Source organism: Salvelinus fontinalis, chromosome 34, assembly GCF_029448725.1.
Source record: "Salvelinus fontinalis isolate EN_2023a chromosome 34, ASM2944872v1, whole genome shotgun sequence".
Taxonomy (NCBI): domain Eukaryota; kingdom Metazoa; phylum Chordata; class Actinopteri; order Salmoniformes; family Salmonidae; genus Salvelinus; species Salvelinus fontinalis.
In genome coordinates, this window is record NC_074698.1 from 29,512,475 (window position 1) to 29,532,942 (window position 20,468).

The 20,468-nt window shown below is 49.6% G+C and overlaps 1 protein-coding gene across 1 annotated transcript in view; it reads right to left on the reverse strand.

Annotated features, from left to right (window-relative positions):
- Positions 1–1,965: 1,965 nt before the first annotated feature.
- LOC129833683 (retinoic acid-induced protein 1) overlaps positions 1,966–20,468 on the reverse strand; it is a 361,121-nt gene continuing 342,618 nt past the window's right edge. The window contains exons 2-5 of the mRNA XM_055898433.1: positions 13,739–20,452; positions 11,443–11,536; positions 10,902–10,951; positions 1,966–4,014 (exon numbers count right to left, since the gene is read on the reverse strand). Coding sequence (XP_055754408.1) covers positions 4,006–4,014; positions 10,902–10,951; positions 11,443–11,536; positions 13,739–20,398 — 6,813 coding nt within the window. The 5' untranslated portion in view covers positions 20,399–20,452 and the 3' untranslated portion in view covers positions 1,966–4,005. The remainder of the gene's footprint in view (positions 4,015–10,901; positions 10,952–11,442; positions 11,537–13,738; positions 20,453–20,468) is intronic.

The following is a 20,468-nucleotide window of genomic DNA, read 5'->3' on the forward strand; positions in this document are numbered from 1 at the left end:
CGTTACACTCACCCCCCTTTCAACCTCCTCCTTTTCCGCAGCAACCAGTGATCCGGGTCAACAGCATCAGTGTAACAGTATAACTTTACGTCGTCCCCTCGCCACGACCCGGGCACGAACCAGGGACCCTCTGCACACATCGACAACAGTCACCCACGAAGCATCGTTACCCATCGCTCCACAAAGGCCGCGGCCCTTGCAGAGCAAGAGGCAACACTACTTGTAGGTTTCAGAGCAAGTGACGTAACTGATTGAAACGCTAGTAGCGCGTACCCGCTAACTAGCTAGCCATTTCACATCCGTTACAGAGGCACAGAACGTACTGGGCTGTGGAGGCGCACTGGAGACCTGGTGAATAGAGCTGGCACAGATGGTGCCCGGAACGATGACACACTCCGCACGGCGAGTGCGGGGAGCTGGCGCAGGACGTACTGGGCTGTGGAGGCGCACTGGAGACCTGGTGCGTAGGGCCGGCACAAATTGTACCGGAACGGTGACACACACTTCAGGGCGAGTACGTGGAGGAAACACAGGAAGTACCGGACTGGGGAGACGCACTGGAGGCCAGATGCGTGAAACCGGTGCAGATGACACCGGTCTGGTGTCACGCTCCTCAGCACGCCCACGCTGCAGCACTCTCATTGCCACCACCTCTCTCCGGGAATCTTTCATCGAGTTCCTCCTTCGACTCCCGACGGTCTCTGGCTCATTCCTTGCCTCCGCCGAACACCCCATGTGCCTCCCCCCCAAAAATTGGGCTGTCTTTTGGGCTTACTCTATGGCCGCGAACCCCGGCGTCGTCGCTGTCCTCCCTTCTCTCCCTGCGTCTGCTTCCATGGAAGGCTTTTGTCTCCAGCCATAATTTCCTCCCAAGTCCGGGATGTCTTCTCCTCCTTTATCTCCTCCCAAGCCCAGGATACCTTCTCTTCCGGGGCACGCTGCTTGGTCCTGTTGTGGTGGGATCTTCTGTCACGATCGTCTAATGAATTAACGTACCAAGGCGCAGCGTACGTAGAGTTCCACATGTTCAATCAAATGAAACTCACAAAAACAACAAAGAAGAATAGACGATACGTGAAGCTCAAGCAAGGCTCACAGGCAACTACACAGAAACAAGATCCCACAAAACACAGTGGGAAAATGGCTGCCTAAATATGATCCCCAATCAGAGACAACGATAAACAGCTGCCTCTGATTGGGAACCATACCAGGCCAAGATAGAAATAAATGCACTAGATCACCCATCCTAGTCACACCCCGACCTAACCAAAATAGAGAATAAAAAGGCTCTCTATGGTCAGGGCGTGACAGTACTGCAATATGAAATACAGTAACTTACTTGCCACTTTGCTGCCTGTAAGTTACTGTCAAATTCACAGCAAGCCCTTTACAGTGTAGCTATCACTAGCTAACAGGGAAACATGTCATTATTCTTACATGTACTACTAAAGTTAAAAAGCATTGGATTGGTGTAAACATGGTTTAGTGTGTTTACAACATATTTTTTGCACCAGTCTCAGCGCAATTTCTTTTTCTTCACATTGAGATTGACTTAGAAACCGAACCTAACTTATGACCTGACCCATGACCTTATGTACTACTGCTGATCCAATGCATGCTTTCTGTCCTTAACACTGAAACTGAAACTAAATCATATAACAACGAATAGAAATATGTCGATACAACTAAAAGTAAATAATAACTAGCAAGTCAGGTCTGAAAATGAACTGAAACTAAACAGAATTTAAAATAGAAAGCAAAATTCTAGAAATGTACATGACTACAAAAAACCTAAACTATAATAGCCTTGGTGTGTGTACTGTGTGTGTGTGTGCACCTTTGTGTGTCATGACATGTCTATTCTTACATCTGTATTTCTGTCCTCACAGTCTGTCATTAATGATCACCAATGTGTGTCTGTGTGTCAGTGCAGATTTGGAAGAAGATGACAAAAAAGAACAGTCCTTGGTCTGGGCAGCATTGAAAGGTGCTGGTATATTTGACATTGGCGTTACAAAAACATTTCACACAAATTGATGCTGTGGTGTCATCGATTCAAACAATGAAAACATGAACAATAAAAAAAACTGCATGCTCAACTTAGAACGAGTGACATTCCCAAAAGTCTCTTTTTTTAATGGATTCTTTTAATAACATTTTTATAAGCAATAACATATTCATTTTATAGAAAATAAACATCTCTAGGAAATACTATACACAATTATATTAGTACATCACATCTTACATTTAAACCGCGTCAAATACTTATATACACCATTAAATAATGAGAGCATCATAATCAAGAATCAGAAGAAGAGGTTTGTGGTGGGATGCTTTGCTCTTGTCTGTACTGTACGCCCTAACACTGTATGTGTCCACTGATATGAAGTACTAAAGTACTGTACACTATATCCTAAAGTAGTACTGAAGTACTGTACACTACACCCTAAAGTAGTACTGAAGTACTGTACACTACACCCTAAAGAGGCTGTCTGTGTGTGTGAGAATGCTGCAGTAAGGGGAACAGGCTACGCTACTCTGAGTGCCACATACAGAAAAAGGAATGAGAGAGACACACTTGATGTGGAGTCAGAAAACTGAAACAGTCCGAATATGGACACCGTACAACAGTCACGGTTCCCCATTTAATGGGGAGGACTGTGTTAATGTACGGTGTCCATATTATGACATATTTGAGTCTCTGTACGGTTGATTCAGCTCTATGGTGCTGAGAACTCAAGTCGTGTAGGACTAAGAATTTATTGGAGTCGAATCCTTGTTCATTTTTATGGAGCCAGCAGCCTTTGGTGATGGAGATGATGGACAGAGATATTGAGGAAGAACTGTGGTGAGATGAGATGACATGACGTGTGAGATGATGCGGGCCGGGCCCTAAGCCCTGACCTTTAACCTTTATGGTGATGATGTGGCGTCTACTGTACATCATGTTGTATGAGCACACGGCTGAACTTCGACTCGGTGACCCCCAGAGTTTTGACTCCCCCCAATATCCAAATTAGCACACTGCCCACTTAGAATGAAGCAATGTATAAGGCATGCATTCTAAGTAGTACGCTAGTGTGAATATTGAAACCTAGATTTTTATAAAAATGTTTAATTGAACACAAAGCGGGACAGATACCAACGCTGACTCAATGGTGTCGTATAGCCGTAATATGCACATCAAAATACATACCGGAAGAAGAGCGTTATATTAAAATACCGTTATTTTTTCTTTCTGTCAATATCAGAATCATATTTAGAATCTGTTAAAGCACGCAATGTACAATTTTTATAACACTTAAGCGCACATCGAGATACATCCAGGGGAGGGGCGGCTTCTTTTGACGCATGACATCTTGAATTGGAACACGCTCGTTCCCTTCCTTGTACAAGCACACACACAGTTGATGTCACACACACACCGCGACCTGGAACTCGGACAGCATAGCCGGAGGGGGCCTATTCTGGCCAATCGCAATCCACCAGGTGTCTAAAAATGATAGCGACCGTTCCAGAGGCAGAACAGTGCAGCGTGAATTTAAAACAGCTCCCTGTCTCGCCCCTTCTCTCTCCCCCACTCTCTCTGGAGGGGTGGTCTCTAAGTAACCATGGCTGCCAGGTGTCTAGACTCCAGACACAGACAGACAGGGCTGTGAAAGACTCTCTCAAAACACCGCAGTCCGTCTGTCCGTGAAGGAGACTGTCTATCAGACAGACAATGCAGTCTCTCTCTCTGTCTGGTTATCAGGGGTGGCTGAGATATAGCAGTGCCGTTGCCAGGGGTTACGGGGGTTGCTCTGAGGGACCTGCTGTCTAGTGTCTGTATTGCTGCCATCGGTGGTGCCTCAGAGGATCCCCAGCCATCCCCATTGGCCGATGCGTCTGTCCGTCATAACGTCTCATCATGACTCATCATCATCAGGTTTGGGTGGGGGGATGTCCTATCTGTCTGTCTGTCGTACTGCATAGGTGATGCTCACTGGGGCTGGGTAGTGCTCTATTTTACAAAGCCTGGAAGACAAAGACAAATTATGTATGAGGGCGATTGGTGTTCACTTCAAAACAAGTGCACAAAGATAATGTTATATATGAAAAAAATGAATATTGTGCTTTTGAGAGTGTATGGATGATCTGTGTGTGTTGTGTCATACTGTCTGCAGGTTCAGTAGGTCTCTCTCTCTGGACATATGTACTCATGCCTGCTGAAATAGAACACACCAGCACTCACAGCACTGCAACGTGTGTGTGTTATTCTCCATGGCCAGCGCAGAATGGGACCTTTAATTGCCATGGTCACTGCAAACATGAAAGCTGCAGTGTCTGTGTGCCTGAGTCTCTGCTCTGAGCTAACATGAAAGCTGCAATGTCTGTGCTTGCGCGCAGGTGTGTGTGTGTGGTTGTGCACTACTGTAGACATGAAAGCTAGCTGCAGTGTGCGTGTGGTTGTGCACTACTGTAGACATGAAAGCTAGCTGCAGTGTGTGTGTGGTTGTGCACTACTGTAGACATGAAAGCTAGCTGCAGTGTGTGTGTGGTTGTGCACTACTGTAGACATGAAAGCTAGCTGCAGTGTGTGTGTGGTACTGTAGACTTGAAAGCTAGCTGCAGTGTGTGTGTGGTTGTACACTACTGTAGACATGAAAGCTAGCTGCAGTGTGTGTGTGGTTGTGCACTACTGTAGACATGAAAGCTAGCTGCAGTGTGCGTGTGGTTGTGCACTACTGTAGACATGAAAGCTAGCTGCAGTGTGTGTATGGTACTGTAGACATGAAAGCTAGCTGCAGTGTGCGTGTGGTTGTACACTACTGTAGACATGAAAGCTAGCTGCAGTGTGTGTGTGGTTGTGCACTACTGTAGACATGAAAGCTAGCTGCAGTGTGCGTGTGGTTGTGCACTACTGTAGACATGAAAGCTAGCTGCAGTGTGTGTGTGTGGTTGTGCACTACTGTAGACATGAAAGCTAGCTGCAGTGTGTGTGTGGTTGTGCACTACTGTAGACATGAAAGCTAGCTGCAGTGTGCGTGTGGTTGTGCACTACTGTAGACATGAAAGCTAGCTGCAGTGTGTGTGTGGTTGTGCACTACTGTAGACATGAAAGCTAGCTGCAGTGTGTGTGTGGTTGTGCACTACTGTAGACATGAAAGCTAGCTGCAGTGTGCGTGTGGTTGTGCACTACTGTAGACATGGAAGCTAGCTGCAGTGTGCGTGTGGTTGTGCACTACTGTAGACATGAAAGCTAGCTGCAGTGTGCGTGTGGTTGTGCACTACTGTAGACATGAAAGCTAGCTGCAGTGTGCGTGTGGTTGTGCACTACTATAGACATGAAAGCTAGCTGCAGTGTGCGTGTGGTTGTGCACTACTGTAGACATGAAAGCTAGCTGCAGTGTGCGTGTGGTTGTGCACTACTGTAGACATGAAAGCTAGCTGCAGTGTGCGTGTGGTTGTGCACTACTGTAGACATGAAAGCTAGCTGCAGTGTGCGTGTGGTTGTGCACTACTGTAGACATGAAAGCTAGCTGCAGTGTGCGTGTGGTTGTGCACTACTGTAGACATGAAAGCTAGCTGCAGTGTGCGTGTGGTTGTGCACTACTGTAGACATGAAAGCTAGCTGCAGTGTGCGTGTGGTTGTGCACTACTGTAGACATGAAAGCTAGCTGCAGTGTGCGTGTGGTTGTGCACTACTGTAGACATGAAAGCTAGCTACAGTGTGCGTGTGGTTGTGCACTACTGTAGACATGAAAGCTAGCTGCAGTGTGCGTGTGGTTGTGCACTACTGTAGACATGAAAGCTAGCTGCAGTGTGCGTGTGGTTGTGCACTACTGTAGACATGGAAGCTAGCTGCAGTGTGCAGTAGTGGAGGATGGAGGATGCAGCTGGCCAGTGAACCGGCTCCTGTGAAAGACAAGGTGGGAACGCCTATTAACTACACTGGTGTGGTGCTTCCCCCCTTTTCCTCGGCAGTCTCTCTCTCTCTTTCTATTTCTCTCCCTCCCTCTCTCCTTCTCTTTCTGAATCTCTCCCTCTCCATCTCTATTTCTTTCTCTTTCTGAATCTCTCCCTTTTCATCTCTAATTCTTTCTCTTTCTGAATCTCTCCCTCCCTCTCTCTCTTTCTCTTTCTGAATCTCTCCCTCCCTCTCTCTCTTTCTCTTTCTGAATCTCTCCCTCCCTCTCTCTCTTCTCTTTCTGAATCTCTCCCTCCCTCTCTCTCTTTCTCTTTCTGAATCTCTCCCTCCCTCTCTCCCTCTCTCTTTCTGAATCTCTCTCCCTCCCTCTCTCTCTTTCTGAATATCTCTCCCTCCCTCTCTCTCTTTCTCTTTCTGAATCTCTCCCTCCCTCTCTCTCTTTCTCTTTCTGAATCTCTCCCTCCCTCTCTCTCTCTCTCTTTCTGAATCTCTCCCTCCCTCTCTCTCTTTCTCTTTCTGAATCTCTCCCTCCCTCTCTCTCTCTCTCTCTCTCTCTTTCTGAATCTCTCTCCCTCCCTCTCTCTCTTTCTGAATATCTCTCCCTCCCTCTCTCTCTTTCTCTTTCTGAATCTCTCCCTCTCCATCTCTATTTCTTTCGCTTTCTGAATCTCTCTCCCTCCCTCTCTCTTTCTCTTTCTAAATCTCTCTATCTCCCTCTCTATTTCTCTTTCTGAATATCTCTCTCTCCCTCTCTCTTTCTCTGTCTGGATGTCTCTCCCTCTGTCTCTCAGTATTCTCTTTCTCTTCTGTCGCTCTCTATATTCTCTCTCTTTCTCTCTCTCTATATGTAGTCTCTGTCTCCCTTTCTCATTCTCTTTGTATCTCTGAGTCTCTCTGTGATGTAACGGCCCGCTGCTCTCCTTTTGTTTCTACACATCTGTAGAGAACACAAAAACAGCCTCTGTTTGTCTCCTACTGTGTGTGTAATATGTGTTGTGAGTGTGTGTGTGTGTGTGTGTGTTTGTGAACATTCACAATGTTCATATGTTTTTGTGTGAGTTTGCACAATATGTGCCTGCTGTTTGTGTGTGCCTGTGTATATGTCTGCCTGTTGTGTGTATGCGCTTGCCTGTATGTGTGTGGGTGCCTGTGTGTGCCTGTGTGTGTGCGCTTGCCTGTGTGTGTGTGTGCCTATGTGTGTGTGTGCGTGTGCCTGTTGTGTGCGTGCGCTTGCCTGTGTGTGTGTGTGTGTGCCTGTGTGTGGGTGCCTGTGTGTATGTATGCCTGTGTGTGTGTGCTTGCCTGTGTGTGCCTGTGTGTGTGTACCTGTGTGTGTGTGTGTGTGTGTGTTTCTGTGTGTGCAGCGGTTCCCTGCCCATGTGAGATTGCTCCCTTCCTCCCTCTTTTCCTTCCTCCATCCCTCCTGCTGGTGTCTGTGTCTGTGTTGTAGAACAGTGAGAGGAGGAGAGCAGAGGAACAGAGAACAGAGGCAGAGTTCCATGGGGGGGGGGGGGGGGGGGGGGGGGTTGTGCCTGGGATTGTGTCTGTGTATCTTCTGCTCTCTGATTAGGCTGCTCAGTCTGCTAAATTAGCATCGCACAGACCTCTCTCTCTCTCTCTCTCTCTCTCTCTCTCTCTGTGTGCTTCTATACGTGGGAGGGGAAGAGAGGAGGGAGGGGGATAGGATATAGGGACAGGAAAGGAGAGAAGAGAGAGAGGGAGGGAGAGGGGAGGGGAGATGGAGTGAGAGGGGAGGAGAGGTGGAGGGAGCGAGGGGAAGGCAGGGGGTGGGCGTGATGCTTTTTTGATCAGCAGCCAGATTTTCACCCTTGTCTGTCAGTCTACACAGAGGAGAGGAGAGAGGGATGGTGAGAATAGAGGAGGGAGGGAGGGGGAGAGTAGAGGAGGGAGAGGAGAGGGGTGAGGAGAGAGGAGATGAGAGAGAGGCTGCTGCTTCAATGCACCGCTGCTCCCTGCTGAATGTCAGTACCCCTCTCTCTCCCCTCCCCCTTCCCTCCATCATTGACCTTCCTCCAGAGTGCAGTGTGGCGATACCGCCGCCAGATGGCGCCTCCCATAAAGAAAACTGCAACCTTGGAAATCCAAACAAAACAGGAAGAGTGGGCTGCTAATGTAATCACACTCCCACTTTCAGTCATAACAATGCACAGCGTGGCTGACTAATGTTTTCCGAGAGGTGCAGTGTGAGAGGTAGCTAGTGGGATAAAGTGTAGGATGATTTGCCATTTTGTCAAGGTCATTCGTAGGACTCCCTGTGCAGTCATTTAAAATGAACAAATGTAGCAGATGACATCTTAATGTGCATAGGGCTTCATCCCAAATGGCACACTATTAACTATGTAGAGCACTTCCTTTGACCAGGGCCCTATATGGATGTTAATTAATGGGCAACATACATTCCACAACAGTAACATTCTTGTTCCTATGCATAGAATGTGTTTGTCATTAGAACATTGGGTGCCGACATGGATGACAGTCAGCTGAACTCTGCCAACCCAGTTGGAGCTGGGTTCCTATCCTATGTCTGCTACCCTTTTAGCTTGGTGCTGAACGCTCTATTATGGTCTGTGTTTAGTGATGGGAGGGAATCGACAGGCTGACCTCCAGCCCTGCAGAATGCTGTGTGAGACCAATCAGTGTTCAGTGTTCAGGTGGCGTTAACAGTGGTGTTAGTGGACTGGCCAGTCAATAGTGCTCAGCGCCAGGCAGAGATGCCTGATAGGCTGTTGCCACGGGAGATGCAGAGACACACGACCTTGGTTACACAAACCCTCTGTCTCTGTCTGTGTCCGACTCTCTCTCTGTCCATTTATAAGTGTGTGTCTGTCTGTTTATGTGTGTGTGTGTGTCTGTTTATGTGTGTGTGTGTGTGTCTGTTTATGTGTGTGTGTGTGTGAATGTCTCTCTAAATCTCTTTTTCCTTACTCTCTGTCACTGTCACTATATGTCATTCTCTGTATGTCTGTCTTTCTGTCAAAAACTGAAATTGAATGTATTGTAATATCACAATATTTTAAATTCCTAACCAGAGGGGCTAGAGAGATGGGAGTCTTGGATTATAGGAATGTTTACGGAGACAAAAGTAAAATTATTCTGATGTGTATCGTTCTGTTCTCTCAGGGTGGGTGAGTCTCCAGAAAAAGACAGGAAAGTACAGAAGAAGCCAAAGAGCCCTCCCACTAACAGGTACAGTAGAGAACAGTGCTGCCCCCTACTGACTGCACATACGTGGCTCTGACTGTCTCTTATACTTCACATCGCTTACTGTCTCTTATACTTCACATCGCTTACTGTCTCCTATACTTCACATTTCTGACTGTCTCCTATACTTCACATCTCTGACTGTCTCCTATACTTCACATCTCTGACTGTCTCCTATATTTCACATATCTTACTGTCTCCTATACTTCACATATCTGACTGTCTCCTATACTTCACATCTCTGACTGTCTCCTATACTTCACATCTCTTACTGTCTCCCATACTTCACATATCTTACTGTCTCCTATATTTCACATATCTTACTGTCTCCTATACTTCACATATCTGACTGTCTCCTATACTTCACATATCTGACTGTCTCCTATACTTCACATCTCTGACTGTCTCCTGTATTTCACATATCTTACTGTCTCCTATACTTCACATATCTGACTGTCTCCTATACTTCACATCTCTGACTGTCTCCTATACTTCACATCTCTGACTGTCTCCTATACTTCACATCTCTGACTGTCTCCTGTATTTCACATATCTTACTGTCTCCTATACTTTACATATCTGACTGTCTCCTATACTGCACATATCTTACTGTCTCCTATACTTCACATATCTTACTGTCTCCTATACTTCACATCTCTTACTGTCTCCTATACTTCACACCTCTTACTGTCTCCATACTTCACATATCTGACTGTCTCTTATACTTCACATCTCTGACTGTCTCTTATACTTCACATCTCTGAATGTCTCCTATACTTCACATATCTTACTTTCTCCTATACTTCACATCTCTGACTGTCTCCTATACTTCACATCTCTGACTGTCTCCTGTATTTCACATATCTTACTGTCTCCTGTACTTCACATATCTGACTGTCTCCTATACTTCACATATCTTACTGTCTCCTATACTTCACATCTCTGACTGTCTCCTATACTTCACATCTCTGACTGTCTCCTGTATTTCACATATCTTACTGTCTCCTATACTTCACATATCTGACTGTCTCCTATACTTCACATCTCTGACTGTCTCCTATACTTCACATCTCTGACTGTCTCCTATACTTCACATCTCTGACTGTCTCCTATACTTCACATCTCTTACTGTCTCCTATACTTCACATCACCCTCTCTCCCCCTCAGGATCCTGAAGCAGTCAGGGTCAGAACGCCTCAGTCCCAGGTCAGTTAAACCGACAGGGGTGAGTACAGTCTCCAACCTCTCACTACTTCTCCCCCTCTCTTTCTTTCTCTGCCCTTCTTCTTTAATTCCTTATCTCAAAAAAATAAAAACTCATAAAAAATAAATACTACAATTTTAATTTATAATGAATAAAAATCACCCCATCTCTCCCCTTTCCCCCTCTCTGTCTGTCAATTTAAGTCTGTCTGTCAGGAGCTGGTACAGAAATACCCCGGAGGACAGAGTGAGGCGCTCAGACAGCCTGAAGAAGCAGAACTCCCTGGGCTAACTGGTTCCTCCCTCAGTCCCTCTATGACCCCTGACTCTCTGACCCTTGACCCTTGACCTCTGGGCCTTCTATCAGCCCCATGTTCCACTATGGTTCGACCACCACCAGTGCAACTAGTCCCTCTGATCTCCCTCTGACCTCCCTCTGATGGTTCAGTCCAGTGCTCTCTGCCCAGGACATACCCTATCCAATGGATTGTTGCTATAGTTACATAGATTTTTCTACTATTTATCTCCCTTTTGCATGTGTACAGACGGATTCTGTTTATGTGCTTACCTCGTGTTTCGGACATTTCAGTGAAAAGTTGTCGTCTTGGAACATGCAGCCTGAGAGAGAGAGAAAGAGAGAGAAGGAAGGAGAGAGAGAGTGAGAGAAGGAAGTAGAGATAGAGGGAGAGATGGAAGGAGAGAGAGACATAGAGAGGGAGAGAGAGAAGGAAGGAGAGAGAGACATAGAGAGAGAGAGAGGGTAGTAGGGAGAGAATGATAGGATGAGGTAGGTTGCAGCCATGGTGTACTCTGCAGGATTAAACTGGTCCTTCAGTTCCTCTCAGTGCTGCCTCTGTGAGGAGTTCTAATCCCCACTGTACCTACTGATGGCATGAGGTAATGTGAGGGGAGGCCATACCTACATACAACATATGCTTATACACAAATTAACACACACACACACACACACACACACACACTACCTCCACCCCTTCATTCCCCCCTCCCCCCTTCACCCTTCCCTCCTACTCCGCCCATCCCACACTCCTTCTTGCCCGCTTTATCCATCCCTCTCTCCTCTCTCTCTCTCTCTTTCTGAGGGCTCTTACCTATCTCCTTGGCGCAGATGTAGTGGTATTTGTGAGGGCAGCCTTTCCAGCAGCAGCTGATGGAAGCGCCCACTCTCTGGCACTTGGAACAGCTCTGGAGACCAGGCAGACAGACAGAGAGAAAGACAGACAGAGGGACAGACAGCCAGACAGCCAGACAGAGAGACATAGAGCCATACAGACGGGCAGACAGGCAGACAGACAGTCAGACAGTCTCCAGTTAATAATAAAGCATATACTTGCTGTTGCCAACAATATGTCACTGTGTCCAACATGTCACTGTGTCCAACATGTCACTGTGTCCAACATGTAAAAGTGTCCAATATGTCACTGTGTCCAACATGTCACTGTGTCCAACATGTCACTGTGTCCAATATGTCACTGTGTCCAACATGTAAATGTGTCCAACATGTCACTGTGGCCAACATGTCACTGTGCCCAAAATGTCACTGTGTCCAACATGTCACTGTGTCCAACATGTCACTGTGCCAAATATGTTTCTGTGTCCAACATATAAATGTGTCCAATATGTCACTGTGTCCAATATGTCACTGTGTCCAACATGTCACTGTGCCCAATATGTCACTGTGTCCAACATGTAAATGTGTCCAATATGTCACTGTGTCCAACATGTAAATGTGTCCAATATGTCACTGTGTCCAACATGTAAATGTGTCCAACATGTCACTGTGGCCAACATGTCACTGTGCCCAAAATGTCACTGTGTCCAACATGTCACTGTGTCCAACATGTCACTGTGCCAAATATGTTTCTGTGTCCAACATATAAATGTGTCCAATATGTCACTGTGTCCAATATGTCACTGTGTCCAACATGTCACTGTGCCCAATATGTCACTGTGTCCAACATGTAAATGTGTCCAATATGTCACTGTGTCCAACATGTCACTGTGTCCAACATGTCACTGTGCCCAATATGTCACTGTGTCCAACATGTAAATGTGTCCAATATGTCACTGTGTCCAACATGTCACTGTGTCCAACATGTCACTGTGTCCAACATGTAAATGTGTCCAATATGTAAATGTGTCCAACATGTCACTGTGTCCAACATGTCACTGTGTCCAACATGTCACTGTGCCAAATATGTCACTGTGTCCAACATGTCACTGTGTCCAACATGTCACTGTGCCCAATATGTAAATGTGTCCAAAATGTCAATGTGTCCAACATGTAAATGTGTCCAATATGTAAATGTGTCCAACATGTCACTGTGTCCAACATGTCACTGTGTCCAACATGTCACTGTGCCAAATATGTCACTGTGTCCAACATGTCACTGTGTCCAACATGTCACTGTGCTCAATATGTAAATGTGTCCAACATGTAAATGTGTCCAATATGTCACTGTGTCCAACATGTAAATGTGTCCAAAATGTAAATGTGTCCAACATGTAAATGTGTCCAAAATGTCAATGTGTCCAACATGTAAATGTGTCCAATATGTAAATGTGTCCAACATGTCACTGTGTCCAACATGTCACTGTGCCAAATATGTCACTGTGTCCAACATGTCACTGTGTCCAACATGTCACTGTGTCCAACATGTCACTGTGCCAAATATGTCACTGTGTCCAACATGTAAATGTGCCCAATATGTCACTTTGGCCAATATGTCACTGTGTCCAATATGCCAGTGTATCCAACATGTCACTGTGCCAAATATGTCACTGTGTCCAACATGTAAATGTGTCCAATATGTCTCTGTGGCCAATATGTCACTGTGTCCAACATGTCACTGTGTCCAACATGTCACTGTGTCCAACATGTCACTGTGCCAAATATGTCACTGTGTCCAACATGTAAATGTGCCCAATATGTCACTGTGTCCAACATGTCACTGTGCCCAATATGTCACTTTGTCCAATACGTAACTGTGTCCAACATGTTACTGTGCCAAATATGTCACTGTGTCCAACATGTCACTGTGTCCAATATGTCACTGTGACCAACATGCACAGTTCCCTACACAATAGACTAGAACAAATATTTTTCTATTATTTTATTTCATAGTAATGTAAAACCCCCATTCATATCTAACTGTGGGAGGCTAGCATTATAGATCACAATCATGTACAGTTTACTGTATGTGCAATACAGCACTTGAAATATTGACTCTCCATTGGTAAGATGTAATATCAGTATCAACCGGAGAGAGAGGGAGAGAGAGAGAGAGAGAGAGAAAGAGAAAGAGAGAGAAAGAGAGAGAGAGCGAGAGCGAGAGCGAGAGCGAGAAAGAGAGAGAGAGAAATCAGCATAGAGAAAGAAGGTCTCACCGTTTCTGTGGAGGTGTGAACAGCCTCTTTCAGGCCGTACAGCCTCCCGGCCACCATGATGATCCCATTGGTCCAGATAGCACAGTTCTCATGAGCCCAGTGTTCCTTAGCCTCCGCCTCCTCCTTCAGTCTCTGGAGCAGGCCTCCTCCTCTATTGTCCCCCTCCTGACCCCCAGCTGTGGCCTCCGCAGCCCTCCTCTCCCCCTGGAGCTTCTGCATCCTCCTGAACCGATCCCGTAGGGTGGGCCGGTGCATGCTTCTGCTCTCCGCCGGTGTCCTCTCTGCCCTCCTGGGGCGCCAATGGTGGGGGTGGGGCTGATGATGGTGACTCACACCACTACTACTACTGCCCTCCTTTGTGACTGTCTCCATATCCACCTTTTCACTAACTTCCTTTTTGAAGCTGGGGTCTCCTTCGCTTTTTGGGCTGCTGTTGCTTGGTTCCTTGATGCTACTGTTGTAGCTTATTTTCTCTCGGTTTTCCCTCGGGGTTTCTGTATGTCTTGCTGACAGGATTTTGCGCGGGATGCTATCCTCTGGGAAGTAGGGCCCACACAAATCCCCCAGCTCACGGTAATTTGCTGGCTTTCCACACAGGCAACACGTTAGACACCTGTCAATTAACGTTTTGTTAACCAAGGGCCCCTGGAGCATAGCTGAGGAGCTGGGTATCGCCTTGGCAACTGTGACTGGGTTTTTAATTTTGTCCGGGCTCTTTTTCCGGGGCTTCTGAAGCACCATCTTCACCTCTTCATCGCGCCTGTTGACGATGGTACAGAGAGAGGTGAAGTCTCTGGAGCTGTCAATACGCACATATGGACAGAAGGAGTGTTTGATTCTGCTTTTAGGAGTCTTACTCAGTACCTGTTTGAGAGAGGGCTCCGGCTGCTTTTCCTCTGACACTGCAGGACTTTCCTTTTTCCATTTCTTCTTCTTGAGTCTGGCCTCCCTCCCTGCAGCCTTTACCACCGCTTCAATCACCTCCATGGCGTCTTTGATTCCCTTCTTAGGACCAGGTTTTTTGTGAACCCTCAGAGGTTTGCTGCTCTGTTGTTCACCTGGGGCTCTCCCTCTCTTTTTGGAAGGGGATGAAGAGGGCTTCCTCCCTCGTTTGGAGGGAGGCGGCTGGATCATTTCTGTGGCGATCACCTGCGGGCTGTATGTGATCTCACCCAGGCCGGCTGGTAGAGCGGGCGTTGTTGTTAACGCTGTGTCAGTGGGTGTCTCTGTCTGCTGTTCTCCTGTTGTCGTCTCTACCTCCTCGTCAGCCACAGGCCCCTCTGAAGGCTGTCCTCCTTTCCTCTTCCTCCTCCTCTGTTTCAGGTGCATCTCGTGGTTGTTCTTGATGGCCCTCTGCTTGGCCAGCCGCGGCGTGTTGATGATCAGGCTCCCCGTCTCCATGGCGACAACCGTGGCGTCCGTGCTCTCTACCATGGCCCATTTCCTTCTCTTGGTCCTGGTGGGTTTGTTGGCGCCGCTCGCCGCTGCAGCGTCTGGCACCCCTGATGGGAGTGGCTCCGGCTGCACCCCCTCCCCGGTGTTTTGCTGCACCCTTCCCTCCTGTTCTGTGTTGTGGGCCCCCGTGGAGCTCCACACGTCCCCTGCTAACTCCTCCCGTGACACATCAGGGGCGCTCACCGCCGCCACTGGGGCCTCGCTCTCCTCCGAGATGGGCAGCGACACGGGCTTTAACGTCACTTCATCTACTGTCGCCTCTGTGCTCTCGGGCTGTGGTGTTGGCGGGTGTTTCTTCGAACCGGTGCCCGAGTTTATTTTCTGAACCATGGCCTCGTATTTCAGACCCCTGCCTTTGCGCGGGGGGAGGTACTTGGTTTTAGTGGGACACTGAGAAGGGACACTGGGCATTTCACTAACCACATCACCGTCAGCCATCGTGGGAGGAGGGTTATCTTTGGTCAGCACAGTGATCAGAGAGGCCTTGATGTGTCTGCCTCTCTTTAGCCTTCTCTTGGGGCCTCGGACACCCATCTCCTTGGGTTTGACTAATGGAGGCTGGTTGGCCTGGTTGGCCTGGTCAGACTGGGGAGTTTCAGGTTGGGGCTGTTGTTGTTTTGGTTTTGGTTTTGGACCTCGCTTTTTCTTCACTGGAGGCTCTAGAGGCAGAGGACTGGGTTTTCTTTTGAGTGGAGGTACAGGTGCAGTTACAAGAGGTACAGCTACAGTCGGTTCTTTAGGTTTCTCAGGTGGAGCGACAGGTATACTAATGTCTGTTTTACTGGTGTCTGTTACACTGGTGTCTGTTATGCTGGTGTCTGTAACGCTGGTGTCTGTTACCCTGGTGTCTGTTACACTGGTGTCTGTTACATTGGGGTCCGATACACTAGTGTCTGTTACTCTGTTGTCTGTTACACTGACGTCTGTTGCAATGGTGTCGGTTTCACTGGTGTCGGTTTTACTGGTGTCTGATTTACTGGTGTCTGTTACACTGGTGTTGGTTTTACTGGGGTCTGTTGCTCTGGTGTCTGTTACACTGGTGTCTGTTACACTGGTGTCTGGTTTACTGGTGTCTGTTACACTGGTGTCTGGTTTACTGGTGCCTGTTACACTGGTGTCTGGTTTACTGGTGTCTGTTACACTGGTGTCTGTTATACTTGTGTCTGTCTGGTTAGGAAAGACAGGGATGGCTGGCTCTATGCTTGCACGTTCCTCATTTTGTAACACTGCATTGGGCTTTGTTATACCTGTCAGGGTTTGAGTCAGGATTCCTTCAGATTGCTCCTTCTCTTTTTCCTTTGGAAGCTTATCCTGGGGGGGCTTTCTGGATCTCAGGACCATGTTCTTTCCGTCCTTGCCTGGAGCTTTCACTTCCTGGTTCCCATCACCTTGCTGAGTGTTGATGCTCAAGCTCTTCTGGCCTCTTCCTGGACCCCCTGTTATGAGTTGAATGGGACCTTCCTGTTCTGCCAACTTCAACTTAGAGCCCGTACCCCTGGGACGACCCCGGGGTGCTCCTTCAGTAGGTTTTGGACCTGGTTTGGGTCCTGGTTTTGGACCCGGTTTAGGCCCTGGTTTTAGACCTGGTTTTGGGCCTGGTTTAGGCCCCGATTTTAAACCTGGTTTTGGGCCGGGCTTTGGATCGGGTTTCAAACCTGGTTTTGGTCCTGGTTTTAGACTCGGCTTTGAACCTGGTTTTGGCCCTGGTTTTAGCCCTGGTTTAGGCCCTGGTTTTAACCCTGACTTCGGGCCTGGTTTTGGGCCTGGTTTCGAACCCGGTTTTCGCCCTGGTTTCCGTCTTTCAGGGGGCTGGGGATCCTTAGGAGTAGTGTCCTGCGCGTTGAACGAGCGAGTGCACATTCTGGAGCGGGAGCCCTCAACAAGCAGTTTGGGTGTCTCGCTCATTGTGATTATGTCCTGGTGAGCGGCCATGTCTAGTTGATCGGAGAACAGAGCACTCTTGCTGGAGGGCATGCAGGGTTTCTGCGGTGGCGAGGGGGCACTCTCCCCCTCTCTCTCCACACTCAGCTGTCTCCTGAATTCCACACCTGAGAGCATCAGTCTCCTTCTGCCTCGGCCGTGCTTCCGTCCGAAAGCCTGCGGGTGTGCAGATGGGGCCACGGGTTCTGGCTTGGCTGAGGGGGTCACAGCGCTTGGGCAGCTGATGCCCGGCTCCATGTCCTCATCACCTTTCTTTGGCGAGGGTGGGGTGTTGGCCCAGGAGGGCGCTGAGTGCAGTATGGACTTCCCCGGCAGCTGAGGGGAGTCAGGCTCCAGCACGTTGGAATCGCTGCGATCGATATGGTCCCTGGTGTGAGACGGAGCTGGAGGTGTTGCTATCTCGCTGAGAGCTGAGAAAACCATCATGGCTGAGTGAGACTGGGGTGGAGTGTCACAAATGGCTGACCCACTTTCTGGGGATTCTGCTGCTGCTGCTGTTGCGTCCGGTTGTGCTGCTTGGCTTTCTGTCTCTGCAGGCTCTGTGTTACTGTAAGGCTGAGGCTCAGCCAGGCTCTGGCCTTCTGTTCTGCTGCACAGTTCTCCAGAAGGCTCCTCCTGTGGGCTCGTTCTATCGTTGAGGACCCCCTCAGTCGATGGCAGGCTCTCACTCTCTTCTCCCTCTCTCTCCTCAGCAGACAGAGGAGAAGATATGGAGTTCTGCTTTCTCTCCTCCTCCCCCTCCTCCTCATCCTCCTCTTCTTCTCTGCTCTCTCTCTTCTCTGAGGCGGAGAGCCTCTGGTCCAAAACCTCGCCCCGTGGGGTAGGGGATGTGTTCTCCGAGCTGTCTTCCTTCTCTGTTAAATATTGATCTTGGTCAAGGTCACCCCTGGAAATATAGGGGGATGTCTTCACTGAGCTCTCAGAGTCAGTGGGAGATTCGGATTTGAAGGCCTCCGATTTCATCTCCTGGCCCAGGTCTCCCTTGTGGCTGGAGTCTGAGAGGCTTGGGGACTTATCCGCCGAGTCCCCCTTGCCTCGGTCATATTTGTTTTGTATCTTGTGGTACATGTTCTCGTCGTAGCAGTAGCTCTTTCCCTCGGTCACTGCTTTGTTGATCTTGCTATACAGCGCTGGGCCTTTCTCGTCCTCTGGCCATTTCTCCCGCTTCTCAGAGGGGTCTGTGACATTATCGCTGCCTCTGCAGCCACTCTCGCTGTCGGAGGTCTTTTTCACGCCATCGTCCTCGTAGTCTGCTATTTTCTCTGTCCAGGCCAACTCCTCAAAGTTTTCCTTCAGTGGCAAGCCAAGACGTTGGATGTCTGGAGGGGACTGGCTCTCCTGCTTCATGGGGCTGGGAATCGTCACACTCACGGGGGACCTCTCATCCCCCACGCTCTTCATGGGGGTTTGTCGGGGTTCGTGACTCCCCTGTGACCTGGGGTCAGGGGTCATGTTGTCCCTGGAAGCCGCGCTCTGCAGGCCGGACACAGAGTCACCAGACCGGGTGGACATGTCATCCGGAGAGGTCATGGAGCAGGATGAGGCCGTGTCCAGGCCCAAGTGGGTGTTGTTGGGGGCCTGAGCTGGGCTCCTGCCCTGGCCGCAGTAGTAGTACCCCCTCTCCAGCTGCTCCTCAGAACTACTGGAGTACCCCCCCTCCTGCATCTCCATGGGGACGAGTTGGTGCTGGTTGGTGCTGTAGAGGTCCTGCATCGGGCCCCCACCATGCTGACCCTCGGGGCCTCCTGGCACTCCTTTGTAAACCTCTTCCTTCTTGGAGGAGCTGCCTCCACTGCTCCCAATGCTGCTGCGCTTGCCCCCCTTCTTGTTGGCGACCATGGCCTCAGAGAGCAGCAGCTGCTGCACATTGTTGGAGATGTTCTCCACCTGAGAGGTGAGGGCATTCAGGCTCCACAGGCTGGGGTTGGCAAGCAGCTTCTCAGAGAAGCGCTCCTTCATGGAGACCCCCTGTGTGTAGCTGTGCTGTGGGGTTGGGTGGGCCACGTTGGGGGACGAGGACGGGTGGGAGCGTGGCGGCATCAGCAAGCCCTGGTCCTGCAGACCCGCTGAGGAAGAGGAGGACGAAGAAGCCGCCCCTGGGGTCATTGGTGGCTGGCTGTACTGGAAGCTCTCTGGATTGGTCATCAAAGGGGAAGGGGTGGAGCTGTAGGAGGGTGAGCGGCCTACAGAGCGTGCAGGGGAGTGGCTGGAGGCAGGACTACATGTCTGGTAGTACTGCTCAGGGGATCTGACGGACAGCTCGGACAGACAGTAGTTCTGCTGGGGCTGGCTGAAGTGTTGGTATTTGGGGTGGGTCTCCTGGGGAGTGGGCATGCCTTGTAGTGGGGGCTGTGGCTCGTAGCCACCCCTGGAGGGAGTCTGTTGGTAGCTGTAACTGTTCTGGGGTGGCGGGCGGTATACCCCCTGCTTCAGACCACTGTGGCTGCCCATCTGCCTAGTGTACTGGGAGCTGGGCGGCATACTATATCCCTTGTAACAGTGGGGCATGGAGCTGCACTTCTCCATGTAGGAGGAGGAGGATGGCGAGGGGGACTGGGGGTGTTGGGGGTAGTGGAGGTGGCTCTGGGGGTACATCAACGGGGTCTGGCTTGGGTTTGCGGGATGGGGCTGGTGGTGTGGGCTTGTGTAGACCGGAGCAGAGGCCTGGTGGGGCTGGTGACACTGGCTCTGGGAGTGAGCCAGCATGTTCTGGTCCAGATACTGGGAGGACCCAGGGGGACCCGGCTCCATCCTGCCTACCATCTCCTGCTCGTACTGAGCTAGCTGAGCTGGGTCGTCCCACTTAGACTGCTGGAGGTGGCCCTCGCTCATATACTGGGCCGGGTATCCCCCCGGGCCCATGTGATTGCTGTAGCTGCCCGCCTGCACATGCTGTGGAGTGGGAGGAGGCCCTTGGCTCCCCCCACTGTAAGTCTTCTTATCATGAGCCGTTGAACCTCCTCCACCACCCACACCACCACCCACACCGCCTCCATTGCCCTGGGGGTATCCAGGGTATGCCTGCTGGCTGTAAGAGTCCTTAGGTCCAGGTATGGGTCCACTTCCTGGTCCAGGTCCGGCCCCTGGTCCCACTGGGGGCATCCCTGTAGCGGTGGCCAGGGCGTGCGCCTCGTAGACCTGCCTGGTCTGTCCGTGGTGGGGGTGCTGTCGGTAGCTCTCCAGGCGTGATAATTCATGGTGCTCCTGCTGGTAGCAGGGCTGGTTGCCGTGGAAACCGCTCCTCTCTCTGCTGAACGACTGCATGGCTCCAGCTATAGGAGGGGCGGGGGGAGGGAGGGGGTCGGGGGTGGGGGTGTTCTGACAGAGAGAGAGA